Source organism: Schistocerca gregaria, chromosome 1 (assembly GCF_023897955.1).
Source record: "Schistocerca gregaria isolate iqSchGreg1 chromosome 1, iqSchGreg1.2, whole genome shotgun sequence".
Taxonomy (NCBI): domain Eukaryota; kingdom Metazoa; phylum Arthropoda; class Insecta; order Orthoptera; family Acrididae; genus Schistocerca; species Schistocerca gregaria.
Window position 1 is genome coordinate 880767051 of NC_064920.1, and position 22894 is coordinate 880789944.

A 22894-nucleotide genomic window follows, 5' to 3' on the forward strand; every position below is an offset into this window, starting at 1 on the left:
CGTTCCAAAACGAGTTCTAATATTAAACAATATTTCTTGGCGAAACAAAAATGAAATGTATCTAAATTAAAGGGGAAGAGGAATTTTCTCCGTAACTTTCGGGACATGAATAACTAAAAATCCTGGGAAAACTGCGACGTTCAGCTACTTTTTCTTTACTATACTCTCAGACGTGACTACTGCATTTGTGCGAAAGGCAAAAAAATGGGTTGGGAGTTCGAAGACAGCTGCTTTCTTACGCTGTACAGTGACGCAGCTGTTAATTTTCAAAAACATCATACAGTTTTAACTTTGTTGCATCAAATAAGGTTTTTATCATGAAAAATGTGTTACATATCTTCACAGTTCAGCATTCGCCCATAATTTCGTTTCGTCAGTGCGACTCGCTACGTCACCCGTACCTGCACATGGGGGTATGTGGTGTTCGCGGAAGATGAGTACCATTGGTCATCAACAGAGTGCGCCGCTACTACAGAGCCTATTACGTCACTGCGTACCCCCACCTGCCATTATACTGCCCGTGCTGCTTCTGCCTACTGCTCCATGCTAGGCATTTGTTGTCGAAGATATCACGGTGTCGTCGTGTAGTGCGAAGGGGTTAGGACAAGCACCGAGGTTGATAGCATTATCAGACCGAGGCATCAAGCAGTCAACATGGCCGAGGGAGTGGCAGCAGTTTCCGGGGCGAAGAGGCTGACACCTCCCCCTCAGCCGTTGACATCATCCGCGGAAGAGAACGTAAACAAAACGGCTACCGCCGAACAACTATCGGGCCTTAGCTACAAGGAACTACAGAGTGTCGCAATGGTGATGAACATTCCTGCAAACCTGAAGGTACAAAGAACCCTGTTGTTGATTGGTTGTAGCCCTGTATTCCGCACTAGCATGTTAGACTACTGCTTAATCAAATGCTCCCCGTCTTCGAATACAAACGTACTTTAGTAGTGTTCACATGCTTAGACATGACTGTGTTGATGTAACGAAAGCATTGCTAAGCAAGAGAACACTATTTCGGCGATACAGTTCACCGTTGACCGTACTTTAATGACGGTTTTGAAGATTGAGGAAAAATTTTCGATTTACTTAATATTTGGACCGAATATTTACTAGCTCAACGACTGACGCTAAATAACCTCGTTTTACTCCCTGTTTCTATTGCTAAAGTACTAATCTTAATTTATTTTGCTTTCGTTCTACAGATTACGAATAAATGGATGACATATTGAACATACATAGCTGTCGTTTGGTTGGCTTCGACTTAATTTTATAGGGCATTAACTCTAAATGAATATTGCAATTTGTTTACTATGCAGTCATGTTATATCTTGGATTTATGTAACACATTGAGATGCAGTAATTAAAAAATTTTCCATTAATTTTATAGAATATGCGGTGTGAAAAATAATAGTAAACGTGCAAAATTTTTGAATTGAATTTCTGGCATGAAAAATACCGAACATTTTGCAGATGTTGGTTTTTTTCACCAAACTATAATTTGTGCTAATAAAGGAATGTTTTGATTATATCCCACCAGACCGTGATTTAAATTTTGAGTGAGTGGTAGCGTGAAAAATAAACTAATAATAATGTTCGGTTAGTGCACGATACGTTTCCGCTGTAGTTTTGATCTTCCCAACTCCCCCAAATATTGAAATTTTGCAGTCGTAAGTCACATGTTTACAGCTGTGCTTTAATGAAAATACGTTATTTAGACTGGGTATGTAGAAAGTTTTACTATTTAAACTACGTAACGTCTTATTTATTTCTAAATTCGTAACGTAAAATCGTTACAACAGTCCAGAAAAATTGTGGATATACCTTGACCCTACCGCTTCCACTAAAATTCTGTAAATGTATTCTTTTACGTGTACCAGCGTGCTGTGTGCATCGGAAACAATAAAATCCGGGTAGATACAGTTTGTGAGCGAAAACCAGCGAAAGGCTACGTCTAATTAAAATACGTGGTTTTAGGTACAGTTCTGCATAATGTGACAAAGGATTACACAATGAGAATGTGTGTGTGTGTGTGTGTGTGTGTGTGTGTGTGTGTGTGTGTGAGAGAGAGAGAGAGAGAGAGATGTGGCCTTGTGGGGGGGGGGGGGGGGGGGAGGAGGCTGTAAGGGATTTAGGGAAATCGTGGAAAACCTTAAAACAAATAACCGGACGGGGATTTGATTGCCATCCTCCCCAATGGAGTCCCGTGTCTTAATAACAGAGCTCTCTCGCTCAATGAATCATTTTAGAGACGTTTTATGTATTTTGTCCATCTGTACACAATGATGCATGGGTAGTTTATTGTACAGTGGAAGGAAGAGCCGTATGCGTCCTATGTTTCAATAGTCCCATAGCTATTGCTGTGTGTGTTAAGTTTTAATTTTTTGTAGATTGCTTTCCTATGGTGGCAATTGAATCTCGTCAGGAATTAACTACAGTAGACAGATGTAAAAGAACTAACCACCCTTGCATTGACTGCTTGATGTAGCAGACAAAAGCCAATAAGCCGACACGAAACTTTCATGCGTATCTGACTGAAGTACCTAATTTTGTGTGTTTCTCATAAATTAGCGCGCAATGCGTTAAGACGAAACTGGAAAGATATCAGTGGGTTAGCAATGTCACTTGCTTTTTTCTTGATTAATTTGTTTAAAAGAGATGTGGACTTGCTGGATGCACTTAAGTGTGACGAGAGAATATTGCGCTTCACACAAGTCCACGTGGTATACGTCTGTGTTTTCATCTAAAACGTGTTTAAAGACAAAAAAAGAAAATTAACTTAATAAGGTTTTTTATTACAGTGGGTGAGCCAAACGGATGAAATTATCACTCAGTATTTCGAGATGCCTTCATTCACACACAGTCTGAGAAGTAACACATCAATCTTTTTGGGGAAGCTTAGCTTAAATAAATTTCCAAAATACGGGAGAATGGTACAAGAATTATATCCGCTATTAGTTCGAAACCATACTTCTGAGACCTTCCTAAAAGATTAGACAAATTAAAACAGAGTATCAGGTCGCGAACCGAACTAGGACCCTTGTCGTTCGAGGGCCATATTCTCAATGACAGAGCTATCCTCAAATCGTTCAAAATCTGCTTCACAGCTTCAGCCATCCAGTAATACTCTAGCAACCTACCAAACCCAAAATGCTGTAGTGAGAGATTCTTTGTGAACCTCTATAAAAAGCTTGACATTTTAACAATTTTTTTTCACAGACGCTGATGTTGGTGCAGCAGCTAAATAAATGGTATGTGTATTCTGTAACATGTGAGACCCTATTAAATGTATTGTTGATAGCGCTATGGAATTTAAGTGAATGAAAGAAACCTCGTACACCGGTTTCTCCTACTCCATTAAATATCATCGCGGGGGTTCTTGAAACTAACGCTTTATTTCAAGGTTGTATTAATATTTTAGTATTATTAACTTAGTCATTTGGCTGTATTGCACTTAATCAAAAATGTGCTTCTGTCAGCTTTTACCAGGATCTATAGAATATTAGTCACATTAGGTCGAAAAAGTAATAAAAAGTGACATCTCCCCACACCAGGTTGTAAACCCCCTCGAGTGTGTCTAAGGGGAGTTTGAAACAAAAGTCGCAAGCTGAAGCTCACGATGCAGAGGAGCCTATTGGAAATGTACTGAGACACGCCGTTATCTTTCTCTCTTAGGTGGGGAAGGCTGGGTAATTCATTAACAGAAAATAGTTTCTAATATGAACATGTGAACAGTTTCATATACAGAGTGGTCAGAGAAAGTCTGAAAAGCTTGTTAGGGTATTGGAGAGCAGGATTTGCTGAGGCATAGTTAAGAAAAAATTCGACACGATGCGCCGTTTCAGACATAATTAGGAGCAATTAGCCAATCAGGCCGTTGCGAGCGCAAATTCAAGCAGCCCATTAGAGACGGAGTCGCCAAACGTGTTCTAGGTTTCGTTTACTAAAACCGAACAAGAGAGCGATACAAATTGGACGTGGGGCGGTAGCAAGGATCGAACTCGAGCCAAAGGCTGAACAATCTCGTGCGCTATCATATACGCTACGAGAAAAATTCACACTAATTGTCGTATGTGGCGGAGCGCTTGAATTTGCGCGTGCAACGGCTTGCCTGGCTAACGTCAATGCTAATTAACTTCTAAAAAACACAAGTTATTTCTCAGCACGACCTACCCTACAAAACATTTACAAATTGTTCTGACCACATTTTTATCGAAAAGAAAAGCAATTAAATGTTTATATTCACAATATCAACTGCTTTTGTTAACCACTCTTCGTCTTACAGTGCCATCTAAGCTGATATCCGGATAACTAAATAAGGCTAATACTGTAGAACATTCATGTTTTTGTGCATTTCTTTTATTAGCATTAGCTTATTCTTCTTAGTTTGTTTCCTGAGGTTCGTGAATGACGAGACTATTACCACCGAAAGTTAGTGCGATCGTTCCCTTGACTATTAAAAAATCTGAGAACATCTTCTGTAGGTGCGTAATCGATAATCGATAACGACTCGCTTAACGCTTTCGACACTTTGTGAGTATGACTCCCGGCCGCTGTGGCCGAGCGGTTTTAGACGCTTCAGTCCGGAACCGCGTTGCTGCTGCGGTCGCAGGTTCGAATCCTGACTTGGTCATGGATATGTGTGGTGTCCTTAGGTTAGTTAGGTTTAAGTAGTTCTAAGTTCTAGGGGACTGATGACCTCAGATCTTAAGTCCCATAGTGCTTAGTCATTTGAACCATTTGAGCATGATAACTGATGACTCTGTGACGATAAGTCAGCGACAGAATTGCAAATAGCGGTTCTGCACACATTAAATTCGTGAAAGACAAACAATGATGTTCCGTATGTACATAAATGAATTGACACCTAAGGGTGACAGCAGTAAATCTGTAACTGTTTGCTGACGAGGTTGTAATGTACCGCAAAATGTTGAATGGAGTAGAGGAGGATACAATATGACATCAAAATAGTTTCGATTTATTGAGATGAAAGGCAGCTTACTGTTAACGTGGAAAAATGTTTGTGAAGATGAGTAGTAATTTAAAAAATATATAGTCAGATGTTTCGTGAAATGGTTTATCTAAACGTAAAAAATAAACATTCGCCACACCTCTGAATGATGCTCGAAATAATCAACAGGAAATGAAGCGTGTCAGATGTTTCTCTAATCAATTTTAGTTCGTACTTTTAGGCAAAGTATTTCATAAAACTTTTGACTGCTCTTTTCAGTTTTTTATTTTAAAGATTTTTTTCAGAAAGCATGTAACATATTTAAGTATTTATCAGTATTCCATTATTATTATTATTATTATTATTATTATTATTATTATTATTATTATTATTATTATGAGTGTATAAAGCAAGAGAAAGAGAAGTTTTGGTTTATGCTGTATTTTTGCTATTTATTCAATTTTTTAACATAAAAGGAAGATTTTCTCAATTTCTGCACGAAAGTAACATTTTATGCGCAAAATTGGTAGTATTGGAACAGATGAACTCTTTGACTATACACGTTTATGGAGCTAGCAGCAGATCTTCATGAAATATTTTGATTTTCCTTCAAATAATAAAGTTAATCTTAATTACCTAAATTACTTTCAAGCAATTAAACTTTTTTTACTAAAACTAAACCTGCCGCTGGTTGGTCTGATACCCTGTTTGTCCATTTCCCAATTTATGATTTGCTATGAAAATTAGGACAGAAATAGATTATAGGGAGTCTTTGTTTCGCTTTTCTTAAACATTTGACGAAACACGATCTTGTAGTGTTCGAATACAATATTAGTGTGTGCTAGCTGACACATTACCTCTTTGTAAGGAAAAAAAAGGCATAGCGTTGAAAGGACGTAAAATGGAATGAACACGTAAGATGGGTTGTAGGGAAGGCAAAATGGTCGACATTGGTTTATTTGGTGATCTCCAGGAAAGTATTAGGTTGTTGCATAAGATAGTACTGTTTTTCTTTTGCATGTTGCTGTAGGTTTATCTATCGACTGTCATTCTTTTAATTTGTAGTTCATTGTTGCTATTTGGGTTTACACATTGTCATTAGGAGATTGTGAGTGGAGCCGAGCGAGCTAGATAGTGGAGAAATCAGACATATTCTTCTGTTTGAGGGGTTACAGTAGCAGAGGCAGCCGGAAACATTTGTGCAGTGTATGGGGATAGTGCCATTCGACAGAGCACACAAGAAAATCGTTTTCTCGTCTTCATGAATATCGGTTTGTCATTAGTGACTCTACGCTCAGGAAGACATTCAGCATTTGAAGAAGATCGTTTAACGCATTAATCCACGTCAGTTTACTGGAGGACTGGAAAATGTGATGAACTGTGATCAGTCCAACGTCGTGCGACGTTTGCATTCAGTGGGGAAGGGTGTACGGGTACCGGAAGCCAAAATCGCAAAAATTAGCGGGTGGGTGCCATATAGCATCTCTACTTGCTCGCCATCATTTGGCTCGTGTACAACACCGACCATTCCTCTCCTGCATCGTTACTGGTGACGAGAAATTGTTTCTTTTTGTTAACGTAAGGGTTGTGGTAGCGAGATTGAATATTGTAATCCCCAGACCCCCGAAAAATAAGCGAAAAATATACCTAGCTAGAAAAGCAGATATAAATTCACTTGACGCCTTTCTGAGAGACAATCTCCACTCATTCAAAATTAATAATGTAAGTGTAGACCATATGTGGCTTAAATTCAAACAAATAGTATTGGCAGAAATTGAGAGATTTATACCAAATAAGTTAACAAACGACGGAGCTGATCCTCCTTGGTACACAAAACGGGTTAGAACACTGTTGCAGAAACAATGAAACAAACATGCCAAATTTAAACAGACGTAAAATTCCCAAGATTGGCGATGTTTTACAGAAGCTCGAAATTTACCGCGAACTTCATTGCGAGATGCCTATAACAGTTCCGTTGTGGATACTTTGTCTGGAAATCTGGCAGAAAATCCAAAGAGATTCTGGTCGTATGTGAATTATGTTTGCGGCTAGAAACAATCAATGCCTTCTCTGCGCGATAGCAATGAAGATACTATCGAAGACAGTGCTGCCGGAGCAGAGATACTAAACGTAGCCTTCCGAAATACCTTCATAAAAGAAGTCAAGTAAATATTCCAGAATTCGACTCGAGAACAGCTGCCAACATGAGTAACGTAGTAGTAAATATCCTCGGAGAAGTGAAGCAACTTAAATCACTTAATAAAAGCAAGTCTTCTGGTCCAGACTGTATAGCAATTAGGTTCGTTTCAGAGTATGCTAATGCATTAGCTCCATACTTAACAACGATACACAACTGTTTTCTCGACGAAAGATCCGTTCCCAAAGACTGGGGAGTTGCACAGGTCACACCAATATTCAAGAAAGGTAGTAGGGGCAATCCACTAAATTACAGGCCCATATCGGTAACGTCGATATGTAGCTGGATTTTAGAACATACATTGTGTTCTAACATTATGAATTACCTCGAAGAAAACTGTGTATTGACGCACAGTCAGCATGGGTTTAGAAAACATTGTCCCTGTGAAACACGACTAGCTCTTCATTCACATAAAGTGTTGAGAGCGATTGACAAGGGATTTCAGATCGATTCCGTATTTCTGGATTTCCGGAAGGCTTTTGACACTGTAACACACAAGCGGCTCGTAGTGAAATTGCCTGCTTACGGAATATAGTCACAGTTATGTGACTGGATTTGTGATTTCCTGTCAGAGAGGTCACACAGTTCGTAGTAATTGACAGAAAGTCATTGAGTAACACAGAAGTGATTTTTGGCGTTCCCCAAGATAGTGGTACAGCACCTTTACTGTTCCTTATATAGATAAACGATTTGGGAGACAATCTGAGCAGCCGTCTTCGGTTGTTTGCAGATGACGCTGTCGTTTATCGACTAATAAAGTCATCAGAAGATCAAAACAAACTGCAAAACGACTTGTAAAAATATCTGAATGGTGCGAAAAGTGGCAGTCGACCCTGAATATCGAAAAATGTGAGGTCATCCACATGAGTGCTAAAAGGAACTCGTTAAACTTCGGTTACACGATAAATTAGCCCAATCTAAAAGCCGTAAATTCAGTAAAATACATAGGTATTGGAAGGAACACACAGAAAATGTTGTGGGGAAGGCTAACCAGACGGCGTTTTATTCGCAGGACACTTAAAAAATGTAACAGGCCTACTAAGGTGAGAGCCTACACTGCGCTTGTCCGTCCTCTTTTAGAATACTGCTGCGCGGTGTGAGATCCTTACCAGATAGGACTGACGGAGTACATCGAAAAAGTTCAACGAAGGGTAGCACGTTTTGTATTATCGCTAAATATGGGAGATAGTGTCACAGAAATGACACAGGATTTGGGCTGGAAATCGTTAAAAGAAAGGCGTTTTTCGTTGCGACGGAATCTTCTCACGATATTCCAAACACGAACTTTATCCTCTGAATGCGAAAATATTTTGTTAACGCCGACCTACATAGGGAGAAACGATCAGCACGACAAAATAAGGGAAATCGGAGCTCGTACGGAAAGATATAGGTGTTCATTCTCTCCGCGCGCTATACGAGATTGGAATAATAGAGCCCTCTGCCAGGCACTTAAATGTGATTTGCAGAGTATCGATATAGATGTAGAAAGGAATGGTTGCCTCCAAACAAAGCAACGGCTTCCCGTATAAAGATCTGCGCGCACCCACAAAAGATTGCTTTGCATCTCATGGAACTGATACGGTGTGGTGTACAAATTGCTTCTCCGAGGTGTAACCATCACTGCTGATCAACAACTGAGACGTCTTGCAAACGCATTCCAAGAACCATGTTAATACTCCAGGATAACGCCCGCCTACATTCTGCTGGACCGACAAAAAAACCTTATACCGTTGTTGAAATCATTCCGCACCCACCTTATTCATCTAATCGTGCGCCCCAGTTTCTCACCTTTTCCTCTGTCTGTCGAACAATCCTCAAGAAAATTCTTTTCCGGATGGAAAATGCACTCCGAATTTGGCTCGACGAGTTCTCCTCCAAACCACGTGACTTCTACAGTCATGGAATCGAATAATTACCACGGCGTTGTTAGACCGTTGTAAATAGTGAAGTAAAATATATTGTTGATGTCTAAAGTCTCTGTTATGTCTATCCTTTGTGTTTATTAAACTTCTGGGAAAACGCTACGAATATAATAGTTAATTTATAATGGAGATCACGTGCAGAAAACATGTGCGGCCACTTCTTGAGTACTGCTAGTGTTTGGGATTCCCACTAGGTCGAATTAAAGGATGGCATCGAAGCAGTTCAGATGTGTGTTACTACATTTGTTGTCAGCAGGTTAGATGAGTATTATGAAAATGCTCCTTGAACTAAAATGGGTATCTCTGGATGGCAGACGACGTTCTTTTCGCGGAACGCTACTGAGAAATCTTATAGAACCGACATTTGCGACAGACTGGAGAACAATCCTAGAGCCACCAACATACGAACATGGATAAAAAGTCAGAATCAGCACGGGTCATGGGCTGAACTGTCCTCTAACACAATACAGGTACTGCCGTTCAACGTAGTAACTATTCATTGGTACACATTTGCGCCGTCCTTGAACCCAGGCATCAAAGACAGTTTGTAAAAAAATTCAGGGTTTCGCTTCTTGAGCTATGATTCTAAAGTTGTTTTAATTTCATTCATGAATAAATGTTAGAGACCGCTGTAGTAAACATCAGCTATTTGCGGCGTTGGGTAAAGTTATAACAGAGAACCAGACATTGCAGATTAACTGCGCAGTGGCCAGCAGTTAAACTGTCACAGATGACAGTCGACAATGTCCTGATGAAGTGATTCAAGGAGACAGACGCGTCAGAGCTCACTATCAACAGCGAAATCGACGTAATTACACTTAAGAAACTTAAAGAAGGCAGTTTTGCACGCCTCCACATATTTTTCACAATCCAGCAATTGCGAAAATGGGTTGGTCAATGCTGCCTTATGCACTGCACAATCTTTATTTGGCTTGGTCTAACTTTTCCTGCTTGGAGCTACACTACGCTCCATAAGTTTGGAAACACCAAATGCTAATATGGACAATGGAAAGGAAATATATTGTAAACTTGTATTTTATTGTTCTCTAAATGTTTAGTAAGCTCAAATTATACATAGGTAAATACAACTACTGAATTTGAGATTTCTCAAATTAGCAAAGCCTTTGCTTTTAATCACTGCCTTGCAACCCTCGGAATGGGTTGGGTCAACTTTTCCAGGGTTTCATATGGAATTAGGCTCCACTCTAGCCGCTGGACGTCCCCCAAGTGTGTCCCGTTCATTATTCCCCGTTTTCGGATCCACCTGTCCATCGCATCTCATAGTAGCTCGATTGGTTTACAATCAGGGGACTGGGGAGGCCATTCCATGTTTTTCAAAATTTTCTGAACCTCTAGAGAGTGCACACAGTTCTGACATAAGCGGGACATCGTCTTGCTGCAAGAGAAACGCTTTCCTAATCAGACGCAAACCAGATGCCTTAGTACGTCGGTGGGGAATTGTTTGATAATCCTTTTGGTTCATTTTTTAATCTACTTTCATCCAATCTCCGACTTTATTCTCTTTAAAAGATCTTCATAAATTCCATGCTTCATAGTTGGAATTCATGGGGTAAACATCGTACGAATTGACGGCGTTTACTTCTAAATATTTCGAACTTGGATTCATCGATGAATAAGACTTCCACAATCCCCTGTTGTCCAATGTTGGTGTGCCGTAGCCTACTGAAGCCTTTTCATTTTGTTAACAGAGCGCAACAATGGTTTCCTTGCTGCTACATAACCCTGGAGGTTCTTTTCTGCCTCACTGTTGATTCACTCAAAGGTATATCCCATGATGTGTGTAGTTCAGAACTCAGAAATTTTTTAATGTATTACGTTTTGTGGTCACTACCAAATACTTTTCCTGGCTGTCTGATATTCTTCTGAGTGCTCCTGAGCGAGGACGGCCATCATAAGAGCTCGTATCTCGATGGCGGTGTATGGTCTTGACAACTCCGCTGATGAAATCCTCAGTTTCTTTGATATTTATCGGACACTATTGCTTTCGTGGTGCAAAGTGATTATCTTTACCCGTATACCATCAGGAATCTGGACCTAGGAGCCATTTTCAGTTATTTTCACTGCATGTACTACCTCCTTTCGCCGTGTCCGAACTTCACAGAAACGGAACACAACTGAACTGAACAGAACTGTAAACAACGTACTTCTACACAGTCGTGCCGTATACTGGAGCAATCTGTTGAGTTCAGTAGAACTGTTTAGACTGGTATAGTCACTTTATATAAAACTGAGCAATACCAATATGTACAATAATTATCTGTACTATACTGTATCATTATTAATCGTTATTTGAACATACTGTTCTGTATCCAAACAACTCACATAGATCATTCCCATCTTTCTCCGTTGTAATACATAGCATAGTGTCTGCAAACTTTTGGATGGTTGTTTAGACTGTGATTTGTACCAATTCCGCTATTATACGCTCATTATTAAATTTTTATGACACAGGAGGTGTTATTGTTTGATCTACCATCGTAGAACTCTCGTAGCTTGCGCGAAGTGTGTATGTAGATGTAGGTGTGTACCAGAGCAGTACTCCAACATGGTTGCTGATAACCCTACCGTTGTGCGCCCATAAACAACACGCACCCTCGAACAGAGATCCTTTGCCTTACGCGCTTGGTATTCTTGCCATCTGTACTGCGCAGGAACAAGTCACAACCTGTCTCATAATTCCATTCCTGCTTTTCGAATTCTGCACACTTTCTTGACATGGTGATGAGATACTACCGGCAAGGGGAAGGGATCGGATACTGATCTTAGTCTGATGCACAGTTTTAATATAAGTATGTTTCACGACAGCGTATACTCTGCTGCAGAGCGAAAAGGTCATTCTGGTTCTTTATATTTGATGCAGCATAATCATGTACCATTACAAAGTTGGTCACATCTGTCACAGTAAAGAAAACAGAAAATGTATAAATTTTAACGTTGGTGTGTCTGTTGACAAGAACAGGATCAAGTGATGCAGCTGTCAGCGAAAGTGTTAATTGGTTCACAGCTTAGACATTCGATCGGGCAAATGAGAAGGAAAACATACACTCAACGAGTCGCTACTTTTGCTCAACGTTGGAATTTTAGTATAATGGGTGATTGTCATTAACGTTTAAAAACCCCAGAAGAGACGCAGATGACGCTGAAACAAGTAATTTCATATAGACACATGGGCAGCATATATCGGGAAATGTTGAACATGTGACGTCACCAGATCATGTACGAGGCCCCCGAGAAAGACAGGCCATGACGCGTACGTCACAGCAGGCCATTAGTGTCAGCAGCAGTCTCTGTTGGTGCTCCAATTACTTTTTGATTTCCCGTGAACCCTGGACGGAGCCAAGCGTTCGAGAAGTTTGGCGGGCAAGCCGACTTACGTGACGTGCCAAGTTCATATCTCGTCGGCGCTGATCACGTACGAGGCCCACGGCGTGAAGCGCGGAGGGGGGGAGGGAGGGGGCTGGCTTATCAATCCTACCCTTGCAGATAGGGGGCAGTGCTGTACATTGTTCCGCTAGGCTCTTTTCGAACACTTTTACAAAAATGATCTGTTGTACAAGTTACAATATTATTGTCCTCGCCGCAACCAAGCAAAAGCTGTTTTTATTTTGCTTTTTTCGTTTTGCTGCTTCCTTTTTTGTTCACGGGCTTGGTTTAATAACGAAAACGTAGGTCATTTATTGGCAGCGACGCAGTTCGGAAGCTTGTACTCATTTAGTTTTGATGCAATACCCTAAGTTTTTGTTGTACCGTGTTTTGCAGTAAACCAGTGGAGACCGCGAAACCAGCAAATAAAATAGTAAATCGTACCTTGACGCTAACACATAATTGCCTAACCCAATACAGTGCCAGACGCAAGTAGTAGCGCACGTACCGTAGGTCCGGACACACACCGATGTGAATGCTTGACTAGGTTGGGATGATCCGCTGCGACAGACCGGTGGGCTTAACCGCTGTACGTGCGCCGAGGTACATCATCTGGTGACGTCGCGTGTTCAACATTTGTCGTCCACTTTTAGGGTATTTCCCGACATTTGCGGTCCCATATGTATTGTATTACATTACCTATCTCAGCCTCACCCACGTTGCTTCGGGGTTATTTAAACGTTAATCGTCACTCTGTGTACGAACATGTAACAAATGGTGCTTGAGTACAGTGCGTTCGCTTCGCAGTGGTTTTTGAGAAATCAAGGTTCAAAGTTATACGAGCCTGTTCATTACCGTTCGAGAGCGCCAGCCATCTATAAGGCAAGATGAGACGCAGGCGCGTGAGGTGACGCAGGGGGGCTCACGCCAAATTCCTCACGGCAGCATGAGTCACGGCGACAATCATCGCAAGTTGGATCGCAGTTTGCTGAGGAACTTTGGCTCCGGCAGAGATGGCGACTACTTCTGCTATGTTAATAGACATAAGTTCAGAATAGGATTCCGATTCCGAGTTTGAGTTCGAAACGGTGTGTTACATAGCTTTGATGAAACTGGCTACAGGTTCTCACGCCGAAGAAGGCACGAGGAGGACCATATGGCGTGAGTCAGAAGGGGCAGAGTAGCTGATGAGAAAAGCCCTTGCTGTATGTATAGCGAGAAGTGGGCAAATTTCATTATTATCAGTTAACAGAAACCGTATTTTCCTAGTAGAAACAGAATCCTTTAGTCATAAGAACTATCCAACAACAAATCAATTTAAACACTCCTCAGAGAACTTTGTGTCATTACAGTTTCGTTTCTATATTGATATCAAAGACGTGGTTAAATCCATCTATTCCGTTTTCACTGGGTAGATGTGGAGGGCTACACGCTAGTAGGGAATGATATTGTAAGGAACCAAGGCATCTTTTTTGATAAACATTTAACCAGGACAGAGCACATCACGAAAAGTTGATACAGAGTTTTAACAATGTCAATGTAGAATGTTAACGATTTACAATGCAACTTACTATTTCGTATGTACGTTTCCTTGGCCACTTCCTCCCACTTCTCAGCTTTCAGCTTCGTTTTCAAGTAATCTTCATGGCTTGTGCCATACACAACTATGCGAACACGTACGGCTTCAATTAGCTTTTCCTCCATTTCGAGTTACCAACAGCCAGAATCACCGTGAGCCTCGCAGTAAACTGCATACAGGAGACTGCGGTCCGCAGGGTCACGTCACGCTGCGCTCTAACGTGCGCAGAACCATTCAGTTGCGTGGTTCGCAAAAATTCACCGTGAGTCACCCTGCATCACCTCACGGACCTGCGCCTCATCTTGCGGCCAGGCTAAGTGGCATTAGCGTAATCGGCTAACGCAACAGATTTTAACTTCCGCCCGTATTGCATTCGATACCCTGACTTTTATTTTTTTAAACATGTGGGATGTAAACTTGCTTTCTGAGCTTGGATTAATGAGGTGTTCGCAGCAGTTGCAGTTCTTAAGCGAATGTGTCTGTTGCTTTGCCCTTCCATTTCCTGTCCAGATAAGAGAGCAATTATTTTGTGGGTTTCCTGTTCATTCAAAAACAATATTAAATTCGCGTTTCTCACGTGACGGAACGATTAACGAAAGAGTTCACTATCTCTCACGCGTTAGCCCACCTGTTATTTACATTTAAGTGTCGAAATGCATCGTTGTACTTGCGTTCTGTCATCGTTCAGTCTGGGCCGAAAGCTATAAGAATTCGTCTCCGGGGTTTTGAGAATCGATATGGTTCTCATTCCGTATATTGGCCTTTCGCGGGCAGGTGCTCTACGTAAGCACGTCTCCATACGCGCCCTCACAGCTTCGCTTCAGCGCACTCTGCTCCCTTCTAAACTTAGAAGAGTTCTCTAGCATGCCTTGAGGGGCTAGCACAGCCGGAAGAAAGGAATGATAGTTCCATAAGCCATTCAGGGGAACTTCGGGCAAGTTTGTAACGTAGCAGAAAAGGCACTGACAAGAGTGAAGCCATGTGGATGGTTTTTGGATCGCGAGTTGTGCTTACGTAGCTTATTCGGTATAGCCTTTTTCCGTAAAGGACAAAGGTTCCAATTTAGAGTCTCTGTCCAGCACACAGTTACAATACGCCGGGTAGCTTCAAAATGGTGCATATTCCACTGCTGAATAAAAGTTAATTGTAGTATATAGCGGTTAATTGCTATACGAGACGATCATGGTTCAAAGAGTGTAAGGTATCATTATCTAAAAGTCCCGTGTATTTTCACACCTTTTGTTTCAGTTAAGTCAGCCCTCTAGGCAAATAAATCATTCTCTGAGTATGTATTGTATTATTTGTACTCATTGTATTTCTAATTACAAAGTTAGCCATCACAACGAAAAATAAAACAGTATCCAAGAGGAAGAACGCACGAAGGAAGAGAGAAAGTTTTACAAATCTATGCGATAACCATCACGAAATTTTTTTCAATCTAGCTCTGTGTGGTCGTGGAATAATGTCCCATCGGCGCCTTCCATCTATACGAAGCATTATCTACTTAAAAAGGCCAGTGCATGTAATGAGAACCATATCGATTCTCAAAACCCCGGGAACGAATTTATAGCTTTCGGCCCAGACTGAACGAAGATACGACGCAAGTACAACGATGCATTTCGACACTTAAATGTAAATGACAGGTGCGCTAACGCATGAGAGATAGTGAACTATTCAGTTAATCATTCCGTCACGTGAGAAACGCGAATTTAATATTGTCTTTGAATGAACAGAAAACCCACAAAATCATTTCTCTCTCATTTGGACCGGAAATGGAAGGGCAAAGCAACAGACACATTGAAAAGAAATACCATCAGATACGTCAACATCCACATGAATACTCTGCAGTTCACTGTTAAGTGTCGGACAGAGGGTTCATCGAGTCACCTTTAAGCTATTTCTCTACCGTTCCAGTCTCGAAAACTCGGAGTTCGTATCAGAATTCATTGAACAAAATTGAATTTCCTGGTGTCAACATTAACTGTAGACACCAAGAAATCAGACACCTATGTACTACAGTGGATAGTGGGTGTTCCCAAGCCATAGAAGTGGCATGTCCACCACTCAAAGTCGACCGACACATGAAGTTTCAAGACTCGGCTGTCCCCGAAAGGCATTCACGAAATCTTATCATACATCATAAGACCTCAGCGAGATTGTTTGTTGGTCTGACTGTATTGTTGCAGCCATGGTGTTTCTGACAGATTCTCTCAACGATGTCGTTTTAGGTACCCCAGAGAGTGGGCAACAATCTACGGTTGTTTGCTGATGATACCGTAGTGTACGGTAAGGTGTCGAAGTAGAGTGACTGTAAGAAAAAAAAGATACAAGACGACTCAGACAAAATTTCTGGTTGGTGTGGGGAGTGACAGGTAGGGTTCGCACATACCCCTGGTACAGGCCAGGCCCAGGGAGGAGTGATTGCCTGAGCTGCAGCCTTCCCAAATTGCCGATTGGTCCCTCTGTCAAATGTTCGGAAGGTGAGAACTGAGATATGAACAAACATTTAAAGCAGGTGCTCCCCCTTGTGAAGGGAGACCCCAGTTGGAAGGAGCGTGCCATCGGAGACGCCGGCAATCACGGAGGACTTTCTCGCAGTGAGTCAATCATCTTCCTAATTAACGACTTCGAAACGTGAATGTAACGAGGTTAATTGTTCGAAAACCCTTCCCACTGCGCCATAGTTCCTTGTGGTCTCACGTACTGATGACAATCAGTTCTTCGCCACTGTAAATCCGTTTATTATTCAGAAAGGTGTTGATGCAATACCTGGCCCTGTGAAATCCTGGTCTCTTTTACAGACTGACACTTCGCTTTTGAAGACTGCTTCTGATTCTCAAGCACAACAACTGCTTGCTGTCTCGCTTTTCCATGGCTACCCTGTTCGTGTCGAATCCCACAGAATTTCGAATTCTTCCCGTGGTGTAATTTACATCAGGCTGCTAGACGGTCTTACCGAGACCGAAATCCAATCTTACCTCTCTGGTCAGGGTTTCATTGCCGTCGATTGTGTAATGAAAAACGTTGATTCCTCTTTAGTGCCCAACCGCACTCATTTCCTCACCTTTGATAGAGTGGTGCTGCCATCCAAGAGCAAAGCAGGCTATGAAATTATCACAGTCCGGCTGTACATTCCAAACCCGATGCGCTGCTACCAGTGTCATTGTTTCAACCACACTAGAACGTCTTGTCAACACACAGCCAAATAAATAACCTGTTGTGGGGATGTGGACGAGGGCGATTTTCCACCTCCTCCTCCCCACTGCATCAACTGCAATTGTGACCATCCGTCTCCTCTTTGGATTTTCCTGTGTATGCAGACGAACGGGCTGACCAAGAGATTCGGGTAAAGGAAAAAGTGCCTTACCCAGTAGCTCGCAACTTATTGGCTAGTCGCAAAACCCTGTGTTCTGTCGTCTGGCACCTACAGTTCTGTTCTTGTTACCCCTAGTTCCATGAAGAACATGGCCACGCAGACATGCGACCTCAACTTCAGCTCTGGGGTTGTGAAATCGCCCAGTGTCAAGGTAGCATCGTCATCCCCTCCATTCCGCTGTGCAACAAACCGTCAATCTCTCGTCTCATGGGCGATGCCACCTGCTTCAGAACCAGTATGCAGGGAAGAACAGAAGGAGTACTCCAGTCCCAGGCACACAACGCCCCCGTTTTCCTGTAACCCTCAAAGGCAAGCGGTCTTTCTGCTTCGCGTGCTCGAATGTCTTGTTCTACAACCGTTTTTCAGCGTTGGACTCGACGGAGCGACTGCACAAGCAAATCAATGCTTCTGTGGGCTCTATGGAGCAGGATCCTCCTGCTTCTGTGCCCTGTAGTAGCGACTCTACACCGGCTTTCCCTCGGCGGCCCCTACATCTCTTCCTCCTCATCACTACCCTCCAGTAGAACGTTCAGGTCCTTTGGTCCCACAAAGAGGATTTACAACTACTTTTAGCATCAGGGCATCCCCATGTAATCTACATTCAGGAAACGAAATTGCGACCCCCTGCGGGTTCGGGGGTCAGAATAGGCCCGCGGTATTCCTGCCTGTCGTAAGAGGCGACTAAAAGGAGTCTCAAACTTTTCGGCCTTATATGATGGTCCCCTGTTGGGTTTGACCTCCATCTCTCAAAATTTTCCGAAGAGCGAGCTGATTGAGGAAGGGCGCCTTACTTGGTGCATTGTGTCCATCTTGCGATCAGACCTTTCGCCAGCTTATACACCGGTGAATTGCAGTCATATCCACTCTCCATCTCTTGGGCATATAACTGTTTCTGCGTGCAGATTACACCTAGCACTGTGCAGGGCCTCTTTCTGCACCAACGGCGACCATGGACCACATGTTACCTAACATCCAGCACGGTAGCCATACCGTTGTGGTGGGGCCGACATGTACCTTGTTGGTTGTAGCCCCCTGACAACACAGGGATCGCTCTACTGATGCCTGCCGTTAACTCCCCACATATGCCAAGGAGTAGATGCCTATCCTCCTGGGGTATCGGGACTCCCGGTAACGGCCATCCTGCCAGGTGGCTCTTGCTGTGGCTGGGTGGCTTCCGTGGGGAGGGCCCTTGGTTGGAGTAGGTGGCATCAGGGCGGATGACCCGCAATGAATCGTGGTACATAGTCTCTTGCTGGTGGCCAGCTACCAGCAGTCTCTAAGCGTTCTCAGGCTCTGATTAACGCTCAGAAGTACGATCCGAAAACGTTCCTCTCCCTGGCCACACCGTGGGAGGAACGTAAGTCTCAGGATGGCAGTAGCCATGCTTCTTAGTTTGTACGAGGGCTGATGGGGAGTCTTTTCTCTCCACAAAGCCTCGGTTCTTCGTCGAGCATTTAGAGGACAAGTTTGGGGAGGTGGAGGGCTTGTCAAAAATGCGCTCTGCATCCTCAGCCAACTCATGACGGTTACTCACTTGTGACAAGTTGGGTGATGTTGCCGTTACGATCACACCCCATAAGAGTTTAAATATGGTCCAGGGAGTTATTTACCATAGGGATCTTCTTTTGCAGTCTGATGAAGAGCTGCGCGCCAATTTAGAGCGCTGAAGTGTACATTTCGTCCGGCGCGTTCATCGGGGTCCGAAGGAAAATCAGATTGCTACCGGTGCCTTCATCTTGGCCTTCGAAGGGGATACATTACCGGAAAAGGTCAAGGTGATGGTCTACCGATGTGACGTTAAGCCCTATATCCCTCCCCCGATGCGGTGCTTTAAGTGCTGGAAGTTCGGCCATATGTCTTCTCGCTGTACTTCCAGCCTCACATGTCGAGATTGCGGACGCCCATCACATTCCAATACTCCATGTGCCCCGCCTCCCACCTGTGTCAACTGCAGGGAGCACCATTCACCTTGCTCGCCAGACTGCCGAATTTTCCAGAAAGAGCGTAAAATCATGGAATACAAGACCTTGGACCGGCTAACCTATACTGAGGCCAAAAGGAAATGCGACCAACTCCATCCTGTGAGAATATCTTCCTACGCTGCTGCTACAACACCTGTGCTAGCCCCGTCTGTTTCTCCAATTGTGGCCGGATCGACGAGCAGTACAACTCCTCCTGACCCCTCGCCAGTGAGGGGCTCTACCCACCGGGTTGCTCCTGCGCCACCTACCTCAGGAGCAACACCATCCCACCCATCGGGGACGTCCGTCCCCACTTCTAAGCCGGAGAAGTGTCCAACTTCTTTGGCTTCTCATGCTCGCAAGGGGTCCCTTGGGTCCCTCCCTTCCTAGGTTTCCGCCAGCGAGAAGGCTGATGACCGACAGTGGCGTAAGTGCCCGCAATCAGCTGGTCGTAGGGCTTCACGATCCTCCTCCATCCCGGAGACTGAATCGGTGAAGCCCTCCCACCCGGTGCGACCCAAAGAACGGCGCGAGAAACCCAAGAAGAGCTCTCAGCCCAAGGAACTCGTGGTGGCAGCCATCCCACCACAACCTTCCAGCTCTGTGTCCGAGGATGAGATGGTGATTCTGGCGTCCGCTGAGGACCTTGATCTCGCCGGTCCCTCAGACGCCATGGAAAGCACTATCCCTGGTGCTCAATCGGAGGCAGCAGGTGACCCAGCGGCGTAATCTTCTTTCCCAGTTCCGTCACGCCTTTCTCAGCCATGGACAACACCATCCTCCAGTGGAACTGCAGCGGTTTCTTCCACCATCTAGCTGAGCTTCGCCAACTTATCAGCCTTACCTCTGCATTGGTATGCAGGAAACTTGGTTTCCGGCAATGCGAACCCCCGCCCTCCGTGGCTACTGGTGTTAATATAAGAACCGGGCAGCTTATGAAAGGGTGTCTGGTGGCGTCTGCATATATGTCCTGAACTCTCTTCACAGCGAGTCTGTACCTCTCCAAACACCTTTAGAGGCTGTCGCTGTTCGGGTGTGGACGCCACAAGCTGTTACCGTCTGCAGTCTTTACCTTCCACCGGATGGTGATGTCGCGCAGCATGTCATGGCTGCTCTGATAGCCCAATTGCCGCCACCTTTCTTGTTACTTGGCGACTTTAACGCCCATAACCATCTGTGGGGTGTGTCGGTGGCAACAGGTCGAGGCGCCATCGTTGAGCATTTATTGGCGCAGCTCGATCTCTCGATATTAAATGATGGTGCCTTCACACACTTCAGTGTGGCGCATGGCACATACTCCGCCATTGACCTTTCCATCTGTAGCCCTAGCCTCTTACCGTCTGTCGAATGGAGTGTGCATGACGACCTGTGTGGTAGTGACCACTTTCCGATCTTTTTGTCAGTACCACAGCGTCAGTCTTCTGGGCGCCCTAGCAGATGGGCTCTGAATAAGGCTGACTGGCACTTGTTCTCCTCCACTGCCGCTATTGAGCCTCTCTCTAACTATGACATTGATGCAGTGGTTCAATCGGTCACCACCGGCATCGTTACTGCCGCCGAATCTGCCATTCCCCGTTCTTCTGGGTCCCCTCGGCGGCGGACTGTGCCTTGGTGGTCGCCTGAGATCGCTGAAGCGATTAAAGCTCGCCGGTGGGCGCTCCAGCGTTACAAGCGACATCCCTCAATCGAACACCTTATCGCCTTCAAACGGCTGCGTGCGCGAGCCCGCCGCATTATCCGCCAACGTAAGCAGGAGTACTGGGAGCGGTATGTGTCGACCATTGGCCTCCATGTCACTCCATCGCAGGTCTGGGCCAAGATTCGCCGCCTCTATGGCTATCGGACCCTTGTCAGCGTCCCTGCGCTCTCACTGAATGGAGCAGTTTGTACTGACTCCGACGTCATTGCAAACCGCTTGGCAGAGCACTTTGCTCTGAATTCCGCTTCTGCCAACTACCCCTTGGGCTTCCGCTCCATTAAAGAGCGGATAGAACGTCGGAGTCTTTCTTTTTGCACCCACCATCCTGAATTGTACACTGTTCCATTCAGTGAGTGGGAATTCCGCAGTGCCTTCGCCGCTTGACCAGATACCGCTCCTGGCCCAGATAGCATCCACTCTCAGATGCTGAAACACCTTTCAGTGGACTGCCAGCGACGCCTCCTCGACCTTTACAACCGCATTTGGGTCGAGGGTTAGTTTCCGTCGCAAAGGCGGGAAAGTCTTGTTGTCCCCATTCTGAAACCGGGAAAGAACCCTTTGGAGGTGGACAGCTATCGTCCCATTAGCCTCACCAACGTTCTTTGCAAGTTTCTTGAATGGATGGTGAGCCGGCTCTTGAATTGGGTACTGGAGTCTCGGGGCCTTCTGGCTCCGTCTCAGGGTAGGTTCCGTAAAGGCCGCTCCGTCGCCGACAATCTGGTGAGCCTGGAGTCGGCCATCCGTACTGCCTTTGTCCGCCGTCAGCATCTGGTCGCTGTCTTTTTCGACATGCGGAAGGCGTATGATACGACATGGTGTCATCACATCCTTTCTACGCTTCATGGATGGGTTCTTCGGGGCCCTCTGCTGATCTATATCCGCAATTTTCTGTCGTATCGTACCTTCCACGTGCACGTCGCGGCCTCATCTAGTTCCTCCCAAGTCCAGGAGAACGGTGTGCCACAGGGTTCTGTTCTAAGTGTCTGTTTTTAATAGCCATTAACGGGCTCGCTGCGGCCGTGGGAAATTCTGTCTCCGCTTCCCTGTATGCTGACGACTTCTGCCTTTACTACAGCTCTATTGGCATTGCAGCTGCTGAACGTCAGCTACAGGGCGCAATCCGCAAGGCGCAGTCTTGGGCTGTAGCGCACGGTTTTCAGTTTTCGGCAGCCAAGACCTGCATTATGCATTTCTGCCGGCGACGCACTGTTCACCCGGAGCCGCGGCTTTATCTCGACGGCGAGCTTCTTACAGTGGTGGAGTCACATAGGTTTTTGGGGGTGGTTTTTGATGCCCGGTAGACTTGGCTGCCTCATATTCGGCAGCATAAAGAGTCGTGTTGGCGGCATCTAAATGCTCTGCGATGCCTGAGACACACCAGGTGTGGCGCCGACCGATCTACTCTTCTACGGCTTTACCAGTCGTTAATCCAGTCCCGTCTGGACTATGGGAGTCTGGCTTATGGCTCAGCATCCCCATCTGCGTTGCGGGTGCTGAACCCAATCCTCCATAGCGGGATACGCTTTGCCACTGGTGCCTTCCAGACCAGCCCTGTGGACAGCATACTTGTGGAGGCAGGTGTCCCTCCACTGCGGATACGACGCCAACAATTACTGGCTGCTTATGCTGCCCATGGTTTTAGCTTGCCCGGGCATCCAAATTATCGTGTCCTGTTCCCGCAGTCCGTCGTCCATCTGCCAGAACGTCGGTCCAGGTCGGGTTGTCCGATCGCCGTACGCGTCAAACAGCTTCTCTACGGGCTTGGGTGTTTCCCTGTTCCACCTCCTTTCCGGGCCTCTCTACGTACACACCCATGGTGTGTGCCTCGCCC

The 22894-nt window shown here is 44.6% G+C and overlaps 1 protein-coding gene across 1 annotated transcript in view; it reads left to right on the top strand.

Moving 5' to 3' along the window:
- The first annotated feature begins 405 nt into the window (after positions 1-405).
- Positions 406-22894, top strand: part of LOC126273558 (uncharacterized) — a 247682-nt gene continuing 225193 nt past the window's right edge. The window contains exon 1 of the mRNA XM_049977043.1: positions 406-834. Coding sequence (XP_049833000.1) covers positions 655-834 — 180 coding nt within the window. The 5' untranslated portion in view covers positions 406-654. The remainder of the gene's footprint in view (positions 835-22894) is intronic.